Source organism: Sus scrofa, chromosome 8 (genome assembly GCF_000003025.6).
Source record: "Sus scrofa isolate TJ Tabasco breed Duroc chromosome 8, Sscrofa11.1, whole genome shotgun sequence".
Taxonomy (NCBI): domain Eukaryota; kingdom Metazoa; phylum Chordata; class Mammalia; order Artiodactyla; family Suidae; genus Sus; species Sus scrofa.
In genome coordinates, this window is record NC_010450.4 from 39,871,234 (window position 1) to 39,893,993 (window position 22,760).

At 40.6% G+C, this 22,760-nt stretch overlaps 1 protein-coding gene across 2 annotated transcripts in view; it reads right to left on the bottom strand.

Moving 5' to 3' along the window:
• SCFD2 (sec1 family domain containing 2) overlaps positions 1-22,760 on the bottom strand; it is a 430,377-nt gene that overhangs the window by 155,706 nt on the left and 251,911 nt on the right. Inside the window, exon 6 of one of the 2 annotated variants that reach the window (XM_021101212.1) lies at positions 459-1,219. The exons of the other annotated variant lie outside the window; for it this stretch is intronic. Within the exon in view, the coding sequence (XP_020956871.1) occupies positions 1,086-1,219 (134 nt within the window). The 3' untranslated portion in view covers positions 459-1,085. Of the gene's footprint in view, positions 1-458; positions 1,220-22,760 lie in introns of those variants that run through there. 2 annotated transcript variants of the gene reach the window in all.

Here is a 22,760-nt window from a genome sequence, read left to right on the forward strand (position 1 = left end):
TTTTTGTCTTTTTTAGGGCTGCACCCACGGCCATATGGAAGTTCCCAGGCTAGGGGTCGAATCGGAGTTACAGCTGCCAGCCTGTGCCACAGCCATAGCAATGCCAGATCCCAGCCATGTTTGCGACCTACACCACAGCTCACAGCAACTCCAGATCCTTAAGCCACTGAGCAAGGCCAGGGATCGAACCCAAGTCCTTATGGATACTAGTCGGGTTTGTTACCACAGAGCTACAGTGGGAACTCCTGACTAGTATCCACAAGGATACGGGTTCGATCCCTGGCCTCACTCAGTGGGTTAAGGATCTGGCATTGCCATGAGCTGTGGTGCAGATGGCAGACACAGCCTTGATCCCGCATTGCTGTGGCTGTTGTGTAGATTGGCAGCTGCGGCTCTGATCTGACCCCTAGCCTGGGAGCTTCTATATGTCGCACCTGCAACCCTTAAAAAAAAAAAAAAAAGAGAGAGAGAGAGAGGGGGAGAGAGAAAAAGTTGGTGGAATTTTGATATTGTTACTGAATGAACCAAGCACCATAAACTATAATAGAGGATGCTAATCCATTACTAAAATGGAAAAGGAAAGACTTAGAACATTACCCACAGAGAAAGGTAGATGCAAATCTTCCAGCACTGCAATATTGCTCCAAATAACACGAGATCCGAAATAAGGCAAGAATGCAATGCTCCTGACAAGCATTGCTCCTGACGGCAATAATCCAATGCCCTCACACTTCAGAGGCCAATTTCCTTCTGGTATTTTCTCCCCAATTCATCCTGAGTGGACAGAATCTCTCAAGTCAGAGTGATTTATATTCAGTCAATCAATTCTCTGTCAGCAGAAAAACTCCACTGGGCTCATGAGGTGCAGTTTTCATGCTTGGAGTTTCCTTTATTTCTAGACAGACATTTCTGGGGAAGAGCCCCAGCATGTCAGCTCTGGAGACCAACTGCAACCATCCCAAAGGATGCTTAGGATATAAATGTAGCAAAACTCATACTGCCCTGATTTTGCTCACTAAGAAGTATGCAAAGCAGGTACTCACGCTGGACACACTTTATATTTCCTAGGTCTGTCCTCTTAGTGTTTACTGAGTGCAGCCATAACGATGTTTGTGGTAACAGCCTTTCATACCACGTGTACTCAAGACAGTCAGTGATGAAGCAGAGCAGCCCATAAAGCTCTGAAGTGATAACCTGGTCGAATGTCCAAATTCTCGCCCTACGAGTAAAGAATGATAATGCTGAAAGGATCTTTGGTCAGTCCGACTCTCTCCTACCCAGATGATAGGAGTAAATGGCAGCACATTTCCTAGGGTATAGTGTGACTTCTAGTCATTAGGAGTCTTAAAAAGGATTGCAGCCTTTGACCTAGTAATTCCATTTCTATGACTATATCCTAAGGAAGTAGTCAGAGATAAGGACAAAGATTTATGCACGAGGATGTTCAAAATCTAGAAACAACTGAAATTGTCCAAAAATAGGAAATGCTTAAATAAATAATAGTAGATCTTAGAACATCCTGCAACCATTAAAGGTAAATTTTAAAGAATAACTTGGGAAGCTCTCTAATATCAGAGTTAATTTGTATTTAAGCCTTATTTATATAGGTATATGTATATCTATCTATCTATATATGTACATGCCTATAAATTGAAAGAAACTTACTAAAATATTTCTAGTAGTTATCTCTAGATGATGGGACTAAAGTTGACTTAAAATCTTTAGCTTCATAGTTTGCTATCATAAACACATATTACTTAATTTTGAAAAAGATCATTGGCCTCCAGAAATCCCACTCCTGGGCATCTATCCAGAGAAAACCACGACTCGCAAAGACACATGTACTCTGATGTTCATTGCAGCACTATTTACAATAGCCCAAACAAGGAAACAACCTAAATGTCCATCAACAGAGGAGTGGATCAAGAAGATGTGGTACATATACACAATGGAATATTACTCAGCCATTAAAAAGAATGAAATACCGGCATTCTTAGCAGCATGGATGGACCTAGAAACTATCATGCTAAGTGAGGTCAGCCATACAATGAGACACCAACATTGAATGCTTTCACTGACATGTGTGGAATCTGAAAAAAGGACAGACTGAACTTCTTCGCAGATCAGATGCTGACTCATAGACTTTGAAAAACTTATGGTCTCCGGAGGAGACAGTCTGGGGGATGGGGGTGTGTGCTTGGGTTGTGGGATGGAATTCCTGTGAAATTGGACTGTGATGATCATTATACAACTACAGATGTGATAAATTCATTTGAGTAATAAAAAAAATTTTTTTTAAAAGATCATTGGCCTGATTATAAGATGTCACTTATCAGGTCATCACCAGGAGAAGAATTAAGCAATAAAAAAATTGCTCTTAGATTTGAAGGGATCAGAGGACCTTGGCACTTGATGAGCATGTGATCCTATCGATGTTGCTGCAATTCTCGCATCCCATCAGGCCTATGGCTCTCGTAAAAAGGCATCTCCAGACAGATGTCCAAACAAACAGTGTACAGGCTATTCAGTAGAGCTACTAGCTGCCTGCCCCCAGCTTCCCAGCGGGCTCTCCTGTGGTCACTCATTGATTTCATTTAGATTAATACGGTCGGTCTTAGGCGGCTAGTCTGCTTTGGATCCCAGGCAGTGCTAATTGTTATCGTACAGGACAAGCGTCTGAGGAGTTTAAAGTTCAGCACGGGGACTGCCTCCTACTTCTCTGCTCTCTGGCTCACCAAATTACAAGAGTCTGGTGAGTCAATGCGAAAAGACTCTGAACACAAAGGTCAACACTGGGCGACTGACCTTCCTGACCCCACCTCGGAGTCAGGAACTGCAATGCAGTTTTTCCTCCCACGCCAAAACTATTAGCAACCAGCTCGTCTTGGTTCATTCTTTTCTTTGACAGCTATTTTTGAAGAGAGGATAGGTCTTCCGTTGCCCACACACTAAATGAGCCTGTCATTTCCCGACTGTTCTTCACTGTCAAGGCCTTTCATGTCCCTATACCAGAAATGCACTTGCTAATGTTAAGTCACATTAATCAGATGATGTCCTCTTTTGAATCTGACTGCGGTCCCTCTGAAAAGTCATCTGGACTAGAGTGGATGTGTAAAGCCAGTGGATGCACAGCTTGCAAGGTAACCACTGTTTCAGAACAACCTTGTGACAGACAACTTTTCAGAGCCTTGTCCAGTTGCTTTTTAGAAATCACTTTGAGAGAGCCTTAAAGACAGACAGAGGGAGAGGTTAGGAAACTGCCAGTATTATTCTTGTGTTTCTACTTCCCCATCCAGTCAGTCACTAAATCCTGATGACTCCCATAGAAATGGCTCTGGTATTTGTGTGTTTTTGGTTTTGGTTTTGCCTTTTCTAGGGCCGCTCCTTCGGCATGTGGAGGTTCCCAGGCTAGGGGTCGAATTGTGCCAGAGTCACAGCAACGCGGGATCCAAGCCCCATCTGCAACCTACACCACAGCTCACGGCAACGCCGGATCTTTAACCCAATGAGCAAGGCCAGGGATTGAACCCACAATCTCATGGTTCCTAGTCGGATTCATTTCCGCTGCGCCACGATGGGAACTCCAGCTCTGGTGTTTGAATCTTCCAGGCCACTCACACTACTCTATGCTGGAACCAAATTTCCTAAGAGAAGAGTTCAAAGCTCAGTGACTACACTGCTATTCCCCACAGGCTCTCTCATCCTCCTGGGCACAGCCTTCCCTGCAGGTAAGACAGACCATGTGACTGACTGTGGGTACAAGTGATACTGTGACCACCACCTTGCCTGGAGAAGACAGAGCCTGGGTGTTCAGGTTACTGCTCAGATGAGAGCCAGTTGTGAATACCTGTCTCAGCCCTTTGATGAAAAGTTGTGTGAAGGGTCTTAATGCCAGGGTAGACGGTTTGGCTTTTTTTTTTTTTTGTTTTGTTTTGTTTTGGAGGTTTTTTTTTCAGATGCTCTTCCTTCCAGAAGTACTCCTGTACTCCTGTAGCCACCTCATTCGCTCTCCCTGAACTGTCTAAACCAGCATCAATGTGATACATTAAAAAAAAAAAAAAGACATTTCTCCAAAGAAGACATACAGATGACCAATAGGCACATGAAAAAATGCTCAACATAACTAATTGTTAGATAAGTGCAAATCAAAACTACAATAAGGTACCACCTCACACCAGTCAGAATGGTCATCATTAATAAATAAGTCTACAAATAGCAAATGCTGGGGAGGGTGTGGAGAAACGGGAACCCTTCTACACTGTTGGCAGGAGTGTGAATTGGTACAACCACTATGGAAAACAGTATGGAGGTTCCTCAGAAAATCAAATATAGAACTACCACATAATCCAGCAATCCCACTCCTGGGCATATATCCAGACAAAACTTTCATTGAAAAAGATACATGTACCCCTACGTTCATTGCAACACTATTCACAGATAGTCAAGACATGGAAACAACCTAAATGTCCATCGACAGATGAATGGATTAAAAAGATGTGGTACATATACGCAATGGAATACTACTCAGCCAAAAAAAGAACAAAACAATGCCATTTGCAGCAACATGGATGGAAGTAGAGATTCTCATATTAAGTGATGTAAATCGGAAGGAGAAAGACAAATACCATATGATATCACTTATATGTGGAATCTAAACATGGCATAAATGAACCTATCTACAGAGATAGAAACAGACTCACAGATATGGAGAACAGACTTGTGGTTGCCAAGGGAGAGGGAAAGGGAGTGAGATGGATTGGGAGTTTTGGGTTAGTAGATACAAACTATAACATTTAGAATGGATAAGCAAAGAGGTCCTGCTGTATAGCACAGGGAACTATATCCCATCACTTGTGATAGAACATGAAGGAGTATAATATGAGAAAAAGAATGTGTATATATGCATAACTGGTTACTCTGCTATATATCAGAAATAGACAGAACACTGCAAATCAACTATAATAAAAAATTTTTAAAAGTCTTACATTCTTTTAGAAATAATTTCTCCTATGACTAGCATATACATCACTTCTGAAATACTAATAATGTGAACATTTCCATTAAATAAGGTCAATTTTAAATGATATTGAGTAGTTTTGAACATCCTGTTGGTTTTCCACAATAAAAAGTTCAGTCGTTTTTAACATTGTTTTTAAAATTGTTTTAAAAGTGTTTTCACACTGAACTTCCTATTGCTAACTTTTTATAAAAGGGAAAAAAAAGGCTTTAATTCATTTTCAGAATGCCAAATTCAACATATTTTATTCCTGTAGATTTAGTTTAAAACTAACAGGAATTACCATTTTTTTCTATACTTGCAAATCATTCCCTCAACAGAAACTTACTGAGTGGTATGAACTTTAAAAGATACAGTTCATATTCTCCTTTGAAGAGTTTACAGTCTAGTGGGAGGGAGAGAAATACAAATAAATAATGGCGACACAAAGCAATATGAAATAAGTTCTCCAGGGGCACATGGAGGTTGAGGGTGTGGGGAAAAGCTCCTTAGAGAAGGTGACATTTGAGATGTATCAGAATTTGAAGATGTGAGGGCAGGGGTGGGGGGGGGGGGAGAGAGAGGATGCCTAGACTTTTCTTTTCCAGTAAATTTCTTTTATATACTTCAGCAAAATCTTGTTTTGTTCACATAAAGTAAACAGTGCTGACAGATGAATAAGGTAATTGTTCTTCTGTAGTGCCTCTAGCCTTGGCCCTAGAGACTCTAAGACAGAACCCAGGTGACACCCCGTAATGACTCGTGCCAAGCCAGCAGATGGAAAACATTACTGGGCCAATTCCACTCCAGTGACTGGATGCCAGCATCCCGGTTTGAAAAATGAGGAGGGGCCACAGGTCCATGTATCATACAGCATGATGGTTTATGCCACTGGGGACGTCGGCAAGTGATTTGTGGTGTTGTCGGAAACCCTTCTCCCACTGTACTTTCTTGTTCTTTAAGCTTTGGGGGTAGGAAAGATATTGTCTCTGGTGGGTTAGGAAAGGAGGCTGGACTGCAAACGGATGTTGGCTGCAAGTTAACCATTAAGAGGTGCCTAAGAAAGGGGAGTTCTCACTGTGGCGCAATGGGATCAGAGTGTCTCTGGAGCTCTGGGATGCAGGTTTGGTTCCCAGGCTAGCACAGTGAGTTAAAGGATCCGGCGTGACTGTAGCTGTGGCAGAGGCTGCAACTGTGGCTCAGGTGTGATCCCTGGCCTGGGAACTCCATATGCCATGGGGCTGCCAAAAAAAGGTGCATATGAAAGGAAACAAACATTGAAGGATGTAATTTTCCTTACAAAAGGCCTGGATTTTTTTTTAATTGATGGTGATAAGCACTAAGAACACAGTATCTTTCTGTCTTCTCGGTAGCCCTGGAAATATGCCGGGGCCAGCATAGCCGGGGCTTCTGAGGCCATTAAATCAGGCAGCAGGACTGAAAAAACCTGTGTTCTGATTCCTCAATATTTGTTCAGTTTTCTGAGAAATTTGTCTGTATCTAGAGTGTCACAAAGAACTGCTTATCTTTGACCATCTAGCAAACTAGAGGTCAGAAAATAAAAGTACCTAATTGGGAAAATGGTATCATGGAGAAAGGGCAGACCTTAGGGTTAAGAGACCTGGTTTTTGAATCCCAGCTCTGTGTGACCTTGGCAAGTTTACATTTTTCCTGGTCTCTGAAGAGGGGATTAATTCCTGCCAAACTACCTCACAGGGTAATTTAGAGATCAAAATAGACATGAGATAGTACTTCAGAGACTGATTGGTCAGCTAGAAAAAATGCAAGAAGGGCTGAGTTTTTCTGAACGTTAAGTAACAACAGTAAAATAATAATTAGAAGCTGTCTGCCTACAGAGATGTTGATATTTTTACTCACTGCTGTAGTTCCATAGTGCCTGGCACCAAGTCAGAGTGTGGGGACTATCTCTATTATATAAATGAATGCAGGGGTTCAGATAATTCTATAGATTAAGAGGTGCTTCTTTCGACTTTCTGAAAACTATCCAAAAGGTTAAAAGAAAGGAACATTAAACTTCTCGAGCGCATCACAGGCAACTGACTTAATTTATGGTGCCCATGGGTAGTTGTGTCTTCTTAAGACCACTGTGCACAGAGGGCCCAATAAATATTTAGACCCCCATGGGCACATGGGTCTGAATACAGAACTAGACCAGGGAGGAAAATCCTTTCCAGGGACACTGCATCTAATTTTAGACACTTAGTTCATTTCTCATGCCTTCGGATTTGACTTTGCTCCCCCAAGATGAGCGTTGCTGGGATAAGGAATTGAAATTCGCACCTAGGAGCTCAGCATACCGTCATGGCTCAGCGGTAACGAATCTGACTAGTATCCATGAGGATGCAGGTTCGAGCCCAGGCCTTGCTTAGTGGCTTGAGTAACTGGTGTTGCCGTGAGCTGTGGTGTAGGTCGCAGATGTGGCTCAGATCCTCTGTGGTTGTGGCTACAGCTCTGATTCAACCCCTAGCCAGGGAACTTCCATGTGCCGCACATATGGCCCTAAAAAGCAAAAAAAAAAAAAGAGAGAGAGAGAGAGAAGGAGAAAGTAAGAAATCTGCAACCATGTCTCCAATTCAATGAATTACTGGCTCCAACAGCACACCTGGGAAAACTGGGACAGCAGCCTCCCAAGGCATGCTTTGAAAAAAGGAGTCACAGATTCATGTCAACCTGGCCCTAAAAATACTGGTGTGGCTGCAGGAGCTTCCAGGAGACATAGCCGTACCAGGAAGGTGGAGTCTGCGTGGGCAGAACGCTGTGACATCACTGCCTTCTCCCAAATTCTAACTAATCAGAGTTCTCTCTTTTCGTTGGCTGCTAAGAATCTCTGTGCCATATCTAGACCAGCCTCAGCTATAGAGGACCCCATGGCTTTTAGGTGTTATAATTATGTCAGTGATTGTCTTTATCCTACCTTTAACTTCATCCTACTTTCTACTCTCATTCTCTTTATGCTCTGGCATTATCACTGATTTTATAATATGCTTCTCTGGAAACCACTCTGGATATGTTTTGACATCACATTCATAAATGTGACTCCAAGTGGCCAGCCTGCGAGGTTTCCTGGGAGGAAATCTGAAGATGAGTGTGAAGCCTATGGTGTGTGAGCTCTGATTACTGGCCAGGGCAGCCTCTCACCAGGTGAGGCTGGTCGCTCAAGAGAAGACTTTATCCTCAGCAGTGGGAACACCTCTCTGTCTGGGTAGGAGATGGGAGGTGGTGGGGGAAGCCCTGCGGGTGACAGGCCAGACTTCCAGGGACGTTGCCATTCAAACAAATCTGCTCTGACTTGGAAGGCAAACTCCAGAGTCAGCAGCAGCTCTGTTCTTGGACATCTGGAAATACCCAGCCAATGGAAACCTGCTGTTTTCAAGATGTTTGCGTTTATTAAATATTTGTGGCTGTGTTTCTGAAAGCCAAATGGCAAGTCCTAGTTATCAGAAACCTGAAGATGAAAATTGGCTTACCTCACCAACGTGAAGGATTCTGGGTTAAATTGTGGCTCCAGAAAAGTCCTTTAAAGAGGTGATGGCTGGCTCAATTCTTATTCAACTCAAAGAGGCTAACAAACACTGAAAACCAAAGAGTTTTTATCCAGAAAGTTCCAGGTAACTGAGTTAAGAGAATTTAAAGCCCTGTTTAAAAATGGCATGGTTGGAGTTCCTGCTGTGGCTCAGTGGAAACGAATCTGACTAGAATCCATGAGGACACAGGTTCAATCCCTGGCCTTGCTCAGTGGGTTAAGGATCCAGCATTGCCATGAGCTGTGGTGTAGGCCAGCAGCTATAGCTCTGATTCGAATCCTAGACTGGGAACCTCCATATGCTGTGGGTGTGGCCCCAAAAAGCAAAAAATAAACAAACAAACAAACAAAAATAGAACAGTGGACTTGGAGGAAAACAAAAAGATGGAAAAGATGGAGGAGAGGAGGAAGGTTGAGGAAAAAATGACATAAAGTAGCCAATTAATATACATTTGATGAGTAAATGGTGATTGAATCCATGATAGGCTAAGACGCTATCAATTCTTTATAAACTCTTGATTTGGTCTATGTTGAAGATTACCTAGATAATTTAAAAAAATTTTTTAATTCCGTTTTTCCCCTGCAAGTACTGATAGTATTTTAATGTGAAGCTTATTTTTTAAAATAATTATTTATTTAGTGTTTTTGTCTTTTTAGGGCTATACCCATGGCATATGGAAATTCCCAGGCCAGGGGTCAAATTGGAGCTACGGCTCCCAGCCTACATCACAGCCACACTACTGCTGGATGTGAGCAGCATCTGTGACCTACACTCAATACCAGGTTTTTCACCCAGTGAGTGAGGCCAGGGATCGAACCCATGTCCTCATGGATACTAGTCGGGTTTGCTACAGCTGAGCCACAATGAGAACTACTGTGAAGGTTTGTTTTTTGTGGGGTTTTTTTTTTTTTGGTTTTTTTTTTTTTTTTTCTTTTTTTTTGGTTGTTGTTGTTTTTTGTCTTTTCTAGGGCCGCTCCCACAGCATATGGAGGTTCCCAGGCTAGGGTCCAACTGGAACTGCAGCCACCAGCCTACGCCAGAGCCACAGCAACGAGGGATCTGAGCCGCATCTATGACCTACACCACAGCTCACGGCAATGCCAGATCCTTAATCCACTGAGCAAGGCCAGGGATCGAACCCGCAACCTCATGGTTCCTAGTCGGATTCGTTAACCACTGAGCCACGACGGGAACTCCCTGTGAAGGTTATTTTTAATGCTTTTAACTTTTCCTTCGCCTTTAGCTACTCCAAGTAAGGTTCATAGCTGACCCATGGAATGATGTTATTGTAAAAGAGTTCTGGTGTCCCTTTGCTTCTATGGAATGATGTTATTGCAAAAGGGTTCTGGTGTCCCTTTGCTTCTGTCTTATCACCACCTCAGTAGTCACACATTGGTCCAGATTATCCCAAATGTGAATAGGTTGAGGAAGGTGGTCTTTGGTAACCTGGAGGCATTAAAACAGCTTCTCAAGTTATGAGTCCTCCCTCGTTCCTCTCCAGCATGTGAGCTTAGACTGTGACTGCCTGGTCCATTTGACCCATGAGTTACACTGTATCTTATCTATTCATGGCCGAACAGGGTTATTATTGATCCAGCCTGTGGGCAACCATACCCTGCTGTGCTGCTCTGCTGTAAGCCTCTATTTTTAGAGTTAGGAACACAAGGAATGGAGTGAAAAGGAGAAGGGAATGGGAGAGAGAGGACAGTGGCTCAGCCTTTCTGGGTGGCCTCATCTTAAATAGAAATGTATACTTGCTCATATAAATACCACACTCAGTTTTTCGAATTCTCAAGTCACATTTACGCACTTAAAAATATCTTTATTTCCAAGTTCTCCCGGATGAAGCACAGATGGGGATATCCATTTTACAACACAATTAGAAAATCAACACTAAGGCAAACATTTCTGTTAATCCACAAAAACATTTTTTAGTTTAATTGATGCCCAACAGCACTGATACTTCCAAACCAAGAAATACATCAAAGAAAACCGAATATTCTCTGTGCTAACAGAGAATGCCTAGTAAGTACAATTTAGAGATCGCCCCTGCAGAAGGAAAACAGCTCTTTTCCAAACACAGCTTTCACTTCTAAAGCCTCCTCAGCATGTTCTAGTGTGGTGTCACACTTCCCACCGCCCTCCCCAGTTATCCTAGGGCATCATATTTCCATCAGAAATGCTAAAGACTAGGATATCTTAAAAAGAATGTTAAACAGCTACTCAGTTCATGCAGGAGGAGCTACCACACTGTGAGCTCCTTGAAGGCAAGACCAAGTCATTTTCTTCACCTCTGATGGCCCACATGGCCTGCTGCTATGCTAACGGGAACTACAAAATGTATTAACTGGAATCCTATTATTGAGTTCATAGATTTATTTTTAAATAAAAGGTGGTCAAAATCTAACTTTTGTTAAACACGTGTGTAAAACTAACTTGATTTAGTAACTTGTAAAACTAACTTGATTTCATATATTAAAAGTTTCAGGAAATGCTTATTTATTTATTTATTTATTTAGTTTGGCTTTTTAGGACCACACTCGTGGCATATGGAGGTTCCTAGGCTAGGGGTTGAATGGGAGCTGCAGCTGTCGGCCACAGCCACAGCCACGCCAGATCCAAGCCACCTCTTTGACCTACACCATAGCTCATGGCAACCTGGATCCTTAACCCACTGAGCAAGGCCAGGAATCGAACCTACAACCTCATGGTTCCTACTCGGATTCACTTCCAGTGCACCATGATGGGAACTCCAGGAAATCTTTTTACTTAAACTGAACTGTATTCTTGAAACTACTTGAGTTAACATGGATGATATAAATGACTCAAGTTTTTCATGTTCTTCTTTCCCCTTCTAAGGAATATTCCACAAAATTTTCCAAAAAAGCAAGTTATTAGCCCCCAAACAAAACAACCCCTCCAATTTTTTTTTTTTTTTTTTTTTTTTGTCTTTTTGGTCTTTTTTGTTGTTGTTGTTGTTATTGTTGCTATTTCTTGGGCCGCTCCCGCGGCATATGGAGGTTCCCAGGCTAGGGGTTGAATCGGAGCTGTAGCCACCGGCCTACGCCAGAGCCACAGCAACGCGGGATCCGAGCCGCGTCTGCAACCTACACCACAGCTCACGGCAACGCCGGATCGTTAACCCACTGAGCAAGGGCAGGGATCGAACCCGCAACCTCATGGTTCCTAGTCGGATTCGTTAACCACTGCGCCACGACGGGAACTCCCCCTGCAATTTTTGTGTTAAATCGTTGTTATGCTAGGACTTTTTTTTTAATATACTGCTTAAGTTAACCCTTCACTCCTCTCAGAGATACCAGGAACCTTCTACTTTTAGGAGTAGAATATTCTAGTTGGAAAGGACCTTTCAAGAACATTCAGTCCAGGTCCCTCATTTACAGAAAGGGAAACTTGCCCAGAGTCCACTGCTAATTAGAGGTATAAATGAAACTCTGCAAGGGTAGGAATTAACAATGTTTCCAATGTCTATCTAGCACAATGCCTAGCACATAGAAGATATTCAATAGATAATTGTTGGATAAATAGATGACCTAGCAGGAGCTAAGAATGCTCTTCTGAGTTTCCTGCCCAGTCTTTCCAGGGCACTATAGCCAAGCCATAAGACTAGTTTGTAGCAACACACTAAATGGGAAATAAGGATGTGGGAGCCCATGCTTGGAGATGGGCATCTCCAGGGCTGAGTTGATCTCTTGACAGTTGTGGATATTAGGATGAAATTACAATGAGAATCTTCCAGATGCATCCTGGCTTATCACTGTACTGCTATTTTCTAACCTCTAATTTCTAGTCAATCACTCCAGGAGCCAGATTCTCCTGGATGTCTGAACCACTCCATCTCTTCCATGTGACCATAGTAGTAGCAACTGCTTCTTAAGGTCACTGGAATAAGGCATGGCCCAGGGCACTAGAAGGAACTTAATGAAATGTAAACTTTCAAACTTAAACCACTTATAACAACTTTTTTTTTTAAATTTTTGAAGAGGAAAAAGCAAGGAATAGAGAATGACAAATTCCAAAGTTGAAAATGGTTACTGAACTTTCCAGATTTTCCCTACTAGTAGATATGTGAAGTTAAAACTTCTCTGATTCGAAATGCAAATCAAAATTACAATGAGGTACCACCTCACACCAGGTGGAATGGCCATCATGAAAAAGTCTACAAATAATGGGGTTCCCATCGTGGCTCAGCAGGTTAAGAACCTGACTTGTATCCATGAGGATGCAGGTTCAATCCTTGGCCTCACTCAGTGGGTTAAGGATCTGGGGTTGCTGCAAGGTGAGGTATAGGCTGCAGATGTGGTTTGGATCTGGTGTGGCTGTGGCACAGGCCAGAGGCTGCAGCTTCAATTCGACCACTAGCCTGGGAACTTCCATATGCCACAGGTGCAGCCCTAAAATAAAATTTTAAAAAAATGTCTGCAAATAATAAATGCTGGAGAGGGTGTGGAGAAAAGGGAAGCCTCATATTGTTGGAGGGAATGTAAATTGCTGCAGTGAATATGGAAATATTATGGAGTTTCTTCAAAAAAACTAAAAATAGAGTTGCCATATGACTCAGCAATCCCATTCCTGACCATATACCCAGATAAAACTCTAATTTGAAAACATTTATGCACCTCTGTGTTCAAAGCAGCACTGTTTACAATAGCCAAGACATGGAAACAACCTAAATGTCCACTGACAGATGAATGGATAAAGAACACATGGTATATATACACAATGGAATATCACTCAGCCATAAAACAGAATCACATAATGCCATTTGCTGCAACATGGATGGATCTAGAGATTATGATACTAAGTGAAGTAAGTGAGAAAGAGAAAGACAACTATATATCACTTATATGCAGAATCTAAAATACAGCGCAAATGAACATATCTACAAAACAGAAACAGAGTTAGAGACATAAGAAACAGACTTGTGGTTGCCAAGAGTGCAAAGAGACTGAGAAGGGAAGGATTGGGAATTTTGGATTTGCAGATATAAACTATTATATGGAATGGATAAACAACAAGATCCTACTGTATAGCACAGGGGACTATATTCAATATTCTGTGATACACCATAATATGAAAAGGAATATATATATATATGTGTGTGTGTGTGTGTGTGTGTGTGTGTGTGGTGTGTGTAAAAAAGTGAACCACTTTGCTGAACAGCAGAAATTAACACAATACTGTTAGTTATACTTGAATTAAATAAATAAAAACTTAAGAGTACCCGTCACGGCTCAGAGGTAAAGAACCTGACTAGTATCCTCTAGGATGAGGGTTTGATCCCTGGCCTCACTCAGTGGGTTAAGGATCCAGGCGTTGCCAACAAGCTGTGGTGTTGGTTGCAGACACTGAGTGGATCCCGCGTTGCCGTGGCTGTGGTGTAGGCTGGCAGCTGCAGCTCTCATTAGACCCCCAGCCTGAGAACTTCCATTGCTGCCAGTATGGCCCTAAAAAGACAAAAACAAAAACAAACCAACAAAAAAAAACTTCTCAAAGTGAGATATGTATGCTTTACTCTTATGAAATAACAATGTCGTAACTGTCACCCTAATGAGCTGACAGAATTAATATGCACCAACATGATAGATTCTCTTAAGTTCCTACTGACAATAGCAGCAGTGAGAAGACTCATCTCTAACTGAGCCAACCTCTTCTAGAACCATGGACTTGTTTGCCCGGAGTGTTCTAAACTCAAGAAGTCTGAAAACACCTCTGCTCAGCCGACCCAATTCTCCCCATTCTTCCAGGCCTAGGGGCAGTGACAGTAAAGTGGATGAGCCTGCCCGTGCTGGTTTTTGAGGTGCTTAGATAAGGTGAACAGAGAGGCCCCCTCAATAATTTCATGTACTCTTTGCATTTGTCACTTTGGCAGTTCTTTAAATTCTTCACCTGGAGATCTGTGGGTGGTTTGTAGAATAGTATGAACAATTAATATACATGTATTTAATGGAAAAATATGTAAAATTTTGTACTAATCAGATTCCATTATTTTTTTCTTCCTAAGATGGGACTAGTGATAGCAAGTATTAAAGTTTTAAGAAAATTATATGAGAGAAAATACTTAAAGTGTTATACATTAGCTTCTTTGGGGGAGGGACAAATTAGACAAAAGACTGCCAGTATTTTATTTTCTTGGAAAAAAATACCATTGCATTTTTTTTTTTTTTTGGTAAAACTTGGTTTTGTAGAATTCTTTGTGAACTGTACTGCAGTATTACTTATATGTTCTCCAGGTGCATTTTCTCTGTCCAACTAAATTATCAGTAAGGAACTGTGTCATATTGCTTCATAACACAACTCAATGTTACCTATTTAAAACGGATGGAAAAGAAGAAGGAAGAAAAGATAAGAGGAAGGAAAAAGGTAGAAGGAAGAAAGATCTGCCCTAGGCTTCTAGGTTTCTCCTGGGCAAGCATTTCATGGGTTAAGTATAAAAGGGGAGCACCTGTCTGGCTCTTTTCAAGTTTCCTGAAGTAACTTTTTTTTTTTCTTTTTCTTTTTCCAAATTCCTCTACCACAAAGTCAATCAATACTGATAAAATGGCCTCAGAGTTTCTGAGGGTTAGGCAGGCCAGTGTACAGTAAGCTAGCAGAGTGAAGAGGAAAGACAAGTAGGAGGGGGATTATTTTCTGAACTGTTTCCTTGATGAATGCATACTACACATATTTTATACCTTGCTCTGGGATCCTGTTGGTTGAAGACCACTCCCCTCTCCCCAAAAAAATGGCAGTTTCTGTTCCAACACAAAAAGAAAGTGAAGCTTTTAGTAATAAAAAAAATTATATTATTTGGGGCTTAAACAATATCAAATGTTTTTCAGCTATAAAAATTTCCTTCTGATGTGTGTGAATGCACACATGTGAGTTTGAGTGTAAGGGGAATCATTCTGTAATTTCACACTTTCTCTGTTAGGAAGAATCTGGAAAAAGTTAACACCAATATTCATCTTTGAAGAAATTCTACCAAAAATATTTAAACCAAGGGGTGCACCTATTGTTTTTCATTAACTTTGTTCTTTTCCCTGCCCAATTCTGCCTTAAACAAATGCAAGTTTTTATGACCTGAGTTTAATTACAAAATGTATTCACTTTGACTTCATGAAGCTATAAACAACCGCATGGTCTAAATAGGTTTTGGTAGTTTCATTTCTTAGGATAAATTCAATGTTAATATGGCAGGTATTTAATATTCCTAACTCTGGAAGAAAATAGTCTAGAAATATTCACACAATATGATCAATTTATTTTGATAAATGTGTTAAGGCAATTCAATGGTTAAAGGATAATCTTTTCAGTAAGCGGTGCTGAAACTACTGGACATTCATAAACAAAAACATGAACCTTAATAAATACCTTCTATCTTGCATGAAAACTAATTCCATAGGGATCATAGTTCTGAATGTAAGAGCTAAGACTATAAAACTTCTACAGGAAAACACAGAAGAAAATCACTGAAGTTTTAGGCTAGGCAAAGATTTAAATAAGACACACAAATCATAATCCATTTAAAAGTGATAAATTGGATATCATCATAATATAAAGCTTCTGATCTGTAAAAAGACAAATCTAAAAAGACAAACAATCTTGGAGAAATATTTGCAGAACATCATCTGATAAAGAATGCGTATCCAGAAAATACAAAGAAGTCTTAAAACTCGATAACTAGAAAACTATCCATGAAAAACGGGAAAAGATCTTCAGACATCTTACCCAAGAAGATATATGAATGGCAAATAAGCACATGAAGAGATAAAAAAAATCTTTAGTCACTTACAGAAATACAAATTAAAACCACAATGAGATATCACCACACAGCTATTACAATGGTTCAAAAAACAAAACACTGACAATACAAGTGCTGGTGAAAATACATAAAGCTGAAATCCTCAAACATTCTGGTGGGAATGCAAAATTACAAAGATACTTTGGAAACAATCTGGCATTTCTTTTTTATTCTTTTTTTTTTTTTTTTTTTGGTCTTTTCTAGGGCTGCTTCCCTGGCACATGGAGGTTCCCAGGCTAGGTGTCAAATCAAAGCTGTAGCCACCATCCTACGCCAGAGCCACAGCAACACGGGATCCGAGCCACATCTGCAACCTACACCACAGCTCAAGGCAACATCAGATCCTTAACCCACTGAGCAAGGCCAGGGGTCGAACCCGCAACCTCATGGTTCCTAGTTGGATTTGTTAACCACTGCGCCATGACGTGAACTCCCAATCTGGCATTTCTTATAGAGTGAAACATATATTTATTTTTAAAAATTTAATTAGAACAAAAAGACAACTTACAGAATGGGAGAAAATAGTTTCAAATGATGCAACTGACAAGGGCTTAATCTCTAGAATATATAAGCAACTTATACAACTCAACAGCAAAAAAGCCAATCAACCAATGGAAAAATGGGCAAAAGACCTGAATAGACTGTTCTCCAAGGAAGATATACAGATGACCAGCAAACACATGAAAAAATGCTCAACATCGCTGATTATAAGAGAAATGCAAATCAAAACCACCATGAGATACCACCTCACACCAGTCAGAATGGCCATCATTAATAAATCCACAAATAACAAGTGCTGGAGGGGGTGTGGAGAAAAGGGAACCCTCCTGCACTGCTGGTGGGAATGTAAACTGGTACAGCCACTATGGAGAACAGTTTGGAGATACCTTAGAAATCTATACATAGAACTTCCATATGACCCCGCAATCCCACTCTTGGGCATATATCTAGACAAAACTCTACTTAAAAGAGACACATGCACCCACATGTTCATTGCAGCACTATTCATAATAGCCAGGACATGGAAACAACCCAAATGTCCATCGACAGATGATTGGATTTGGAAGATGTGGTATATATACACAATGGAATACTACTCAGCCATAAAAAAGGATGGCATCATGCCATTTGCAGCAACATGGATGGAACTAGAGAATCTCATCCTGAGTGAAATGAGCCAGAAAGACAAAGACAAATACCATATGATATCACTTATAACTGGAACCTAATATCCAGCACAAATGAATATCTCCACAGAAAAGAAAATCATGGACTTGGAGAAAAGACTTGTGGCTGCCTGATGGGAGAGGGAGGGAGTGGGAGGGATCGGGAACTTGGGTTTATCAGACACAACTTAGAATAGATTTACAAGGAGATCCTGCTGAGTAGCACTGAGAACTTTGTCTAGATACCCATATTGCAACAGAACAAAGGGTGGCAGAAAAAAAATGTATACATGTAAGGATAATTTGATCCCCTTGCTGTACAGTGGGAAAAAATAAATTAAAAAAATAATAATAATAAGTGGGAAAAAATAAATTAAAAATAATAATAATACGATCCATAAAAAAATTAATTGAAGTATAGTTGATTTACAATGTGTGTTAACTTCTGCTGTACAGCAAAGTGATTCAATATATATACACATTCTTTTTCACATTCTTTTCCATTCTTTTTCACATTCTTTTCACACCTTAAGCATATACTTATCATGTGACCCAGTAATCTCACTTCTGGGCATTTATTTACCCAAAGGGAAATTAAAGCTTACATTAATAATTTTTAAAAAACCTATACATGAATATTTATAGTGGTTTTATTCATAATGTCAAAAAACGGAACCAACCCAAATGTCCCTCACCTAACAAATGGATAAACATACTGACACCTCCACACTGTGGAAAATTACTCAACGATAAAATGAACTACTGATGTACACAATAACATCTGTGGATCTCAGACACATCATACTCAGTGAAAGAAGATACATCCTGGAGTTCCCTTCATGGCTCAGTGGTTAACGAACCTGACTAGGATCCATGAGGATGCGGGTTCAATCCCTGGCCTCTCTCAGCAGGTTAAGGATCTGGCGTTGCCAAGAGCTGTGGTGAAGGTCACAGATGCTGCTCATATCCTGAGTTGATGTGGTGTAGCCAGGCGGCTACAGCTCCAATTGGACCCCCTAGCCTGGGAACCTCTGTATGCTGCAGATGTGGCCCTGGGCGGGGGGCGGGGGGGGGGAGCTACATCCTGTATATTTCCATTTTCATGATATTCTAGAAACAGCAAAATCATAAGAAGAGAAAATAGATCAGTGACTACCAGGGGCTGGTGGTAGAGAAAAGGGTTGACCACAAAGGGACAGCATAGGGAAGCTTTTAGAGTGAGAGAACAGTTCTGTATCTTAACTGTGGTGATGGTTACATGACTACATTTGTTTGTCAGAACTCCTATAACTTTACACCAAAAATAGTAGATTTTTCTGTAGGTAAACAAAAAAGTGAATAAACAATATCTCATGTAAATGTCCAACAACAGAAGGCTGTACAGATAAATTTGGGGCCACTTCACAAAGACAGAAAATATTCCTGTCAAAAAGAATAAGTTAGGTTTAAATGCAATAGTAAGAAAGTATGTCTAAGAGAGAAAAGCAAGTTGTAGAAGTTTAGGCATATGGTGATTCCATTTTAAGGTACATAGGCATGTGTATGCTAACAACCCTGCGGAGGCGAAAAAACAGAAAAAAAACAACAGCTATGAAGAAACATTCTCCCAAAGAGTAAGATATTATGTGAGAAAGTGAATGACAAAGGACTTGCATTTTCTATGATATACATATTATAGCAGTATATTTTGTATTTTCATAATACAAAATCACAGAGATATAAAGTCTTGGATCTTGAGCTAAAGATTTTCCCATAAGAGCACATAATTTAAGTGATTTCCTAACAGATAGTTAAGAGTAGGTTTTAGCAATAATTTGAAATGGAACTGGATTCTGAGCCTAGAATCTGATTTGAAGGTAAGATTGGCAGTTTCCCCTCCAGCCAGCATTTGTGCTGCCAATTAGCAAGCACTTGCCAGGTTTCAAAGAACATTTTATGTAACCAGTAAAAAAAGGCAAACCAACATGGGACATAGCACAGGTACATGAAAAGCAAAGTTTTTTTTTTTTTTTTTTTTTTTGTTTAACAGCTTCCAAACCTTAAAAGTGCTTTTTAAACATTTATGTTCTCTTGGATCTGAAGTGGTTTTTTTCACAGTACTATGTCTAATTTCTTTAAAACCACAAATATCCATTATAGGCTAAAAAAACTCTTCTTGGCCAAGCAAGGCAAGACAATCTGTGATAAACATGACAACAACCAAACAGTGAACATAACATTACAGTTCAATCAAACCCTGGGAAATGCAGATCTTAAATATTTTCTTGGAACTTTCCACTTCCATGTAAGCCAGATGTGGAAGTTTTTGTGAAGACTGCATTCAGTGAAAATAAAATGGCAGTGCCATAGATTTTATACAAGTGTTGGCTAAGGTTAGGCTTGGAGTGTAACATTCAAAAAATTTAATTGGAAACATAAATTGACTCCTCAAAAGTCACATCGTTCCCAAAATTCTCCTTAATGAGAACAGCATGTTGAAGAGATACTTCTGAAAAGAAAAATGAATGTGAGTCTAGAAAAATTCCCTCGTTCTGATTTACTGAGCTATCTACTGGCCTTCGCTGGAGTCCATTAACAGAACTCTGTAGATGTAGTTGTGGTTGCTCCACCCTCACCCCCTGGGGTTGGCCAATCTTCTCATGAAGAGGTCCCAGAGACCATGCAATCTGCCAAAATGATGTCACCTTTTCTTGGCCCATTCTCGAATGTAAGGGAAGATGCATTTTTTTTTTTTTTTGGATACAATTTTTCAGATTGATAACTGGGCTCCTCTATATATCCTTACAGATGTTCAAATGTTCACAGAAGAGCTTGTTTTCAATAGCTTTCATTTTTAAGAGAGTCTGGTTTTAATGAAAACAGGTTTGAGTGGAGAATTTTATGTAGTATTCATGGCTATGTCCAAAGCCTCTAAGTCTCCTCCATTATGAGTTTTACTCTAAGTACAAAAGGATATGAGAAAGAATATAGGAAAGAAAACTCTAACAGAAAGAGAATATATACTTCTAGTATTTTAATATTGACAAAAATATTCCTTGAAATAGAATTTGCATTCTGAGATTTCCTGCTACAAAAACCATAGATTCTTTATTCTGCCACCAATGGTGGTTTGCGAGCTCTTGTCTGCTCTTTTGAGAATTCTGAAAAGCTCTTCTGTATTTTTCACTTGCCATTCCACTAAAGAGGAAGATTGGTTGTTCCTTAGAGGAAACCCCATTTGGAATCAGAGTCTGGCTCTCAGGCCATGACCTAAAACATATACCATAGGTGTTCAATAAATGTTCACTTTCCCTTTCTCACGCTTTGCTCTTGACTCTCATTTCTAATCCACCTTATATATCTGATTATCAGATCTATCAAAACAAGAGCCTTAAAATACCAGTCTCATCAGATAATTTCCTTACTCAAAATTTTCTAATGGGAATTCCTGTTGTAGCTTAGCGGGTTAAGAACGTAACCAGTATCCATAAGGATTTGGGTTTGATCCCTGGCCTCCCTCAGTAGGTTAAGGGTCCAGCATTGCCACAAGCTGTGGTGTAGGTCTCAGATGCTGCTCGGATCTAGTGTTGCTGTGGCTGTGACGTAGGCTGGTAGCTGCAGATCCAGTTCGATCCCTAGCCCAGGAACTTTCATATGCCAAAGGTGTAGCCATAAAAAGAAAAAAATTTTTTTTTCTAATGGCTCCCAACTGCACACAGAATGTAGTCTGAACTTCTCTTCCTGGCATTCAAGGCCTCTGTAATCTGACTCAATTACTTTAAGATTCTCTAGCATATTTTAAAGACAAATTTCTAGCAGACTATTTTTTCTTACTGATTCCTGTCTTTATTTTATTTTTGTTTTTTAGGGCCACACCTGTGGCATATGGAGCTTCCCAGGCTAGGGGTCTAATCAGAGCTGTAGATGCCAGCCTACACCACAGCCACAGCAATGCGGTATCTGAGCTGCGTCTGTGACCTACACCATAGCTTATGGCAATGCTGGATCTTTAACCCACGGATGGAGGCCAGGGATCAAACCCGCATCCTCATGGATACGAGTTGGGTTCATTAACCACTGAGCCACAACGGGAACTCTCTGATTCCCGTCTTTAAATGGTGAGCTCCTTCACTGTCCTCAATGCAGGAGAATTGGCTGCCCCACCCCTGCTCTGCTGGACCAGAGTAGCCATAGTGATGGCTGCCACATTATTAGTGCCTCCTGAATGTCACGGAGTTCCTGCATGGGGCCTCATTTCATCATGGTAACAACATGGCCTTGTAAAGACGGCACTTTGATCCCTGTTCTTACAGATAAGGAAATTGGGACTCAGTGATACTGACGTAGGACCATGCTGCTGTTACAAAAGGGTGAAATGAGATTTTCTCCTAAGACTATCTGACTTCAGAGAGGCTGCTTTTTTCCTGGCTCTGTGCCGCCTTCACCCATCTCTTCTGCTCTGAACCTTATTCATATTTATCTTTGGCACTGCCTGTTTCACACTTAATATCCCTCTGTTTTGAACAGTTAATTCCATGGTTCCTTTGGGCTTACCTTCCCAACGTGGCGGTGAGAGGGCCGTGACATCACACTACTAAGAAAGCACCTCCATCAGCCTCTAACACCCTGCTATGGACAGAGCAAGGATGCAGGAGTGAATGTGCCCTGAAATCCTATGTATACATTCTTTTCGAACTAGATTCCACCCTTGCCCTGGCTTCCTACTTCTGTTAATAGCACTGTCACCCTTTGTGGAGTAATTGGCATCGAATGAAGAGTGTACCTTTATATCTTTAGTCCATGTAACTACCAGGTGGTGTGACTCATGAGAGTGTGAAGAGGGAGGTGAGCTTGACTGTAATATCAATTGTCTAGCATTAATGACACATTGAATGAATGGAGTTTAGTAAATCATACAAAGAAGGATCTTGATTCATAAACAATCCACGTTGGAATTTGATATTTTTTCTCTACGCATACCTCAATTTCATTCATTTCATATCAAAATTTAATTTCCCATAATGTAATAACAATGAAACAACTTGGATTCTATAATGTTTCAGTATGGAAGCTTACTAGTTTGAAAAATGGAAAGCATATAGCTGGTTTAACATACATAATTTACTCTGTGTTGGCTGAACATTTTTTTTTTTTTGATCTTTTTTTAGGGCCACGCCTGTGGCATATGGAAGCTCCTAGGCTAGGGGTCAAATCAGAGCTGCAGCCTGCCAGCCTAGGCCACAGACACAGCAATGCCAGATCCAAGCTGAGTC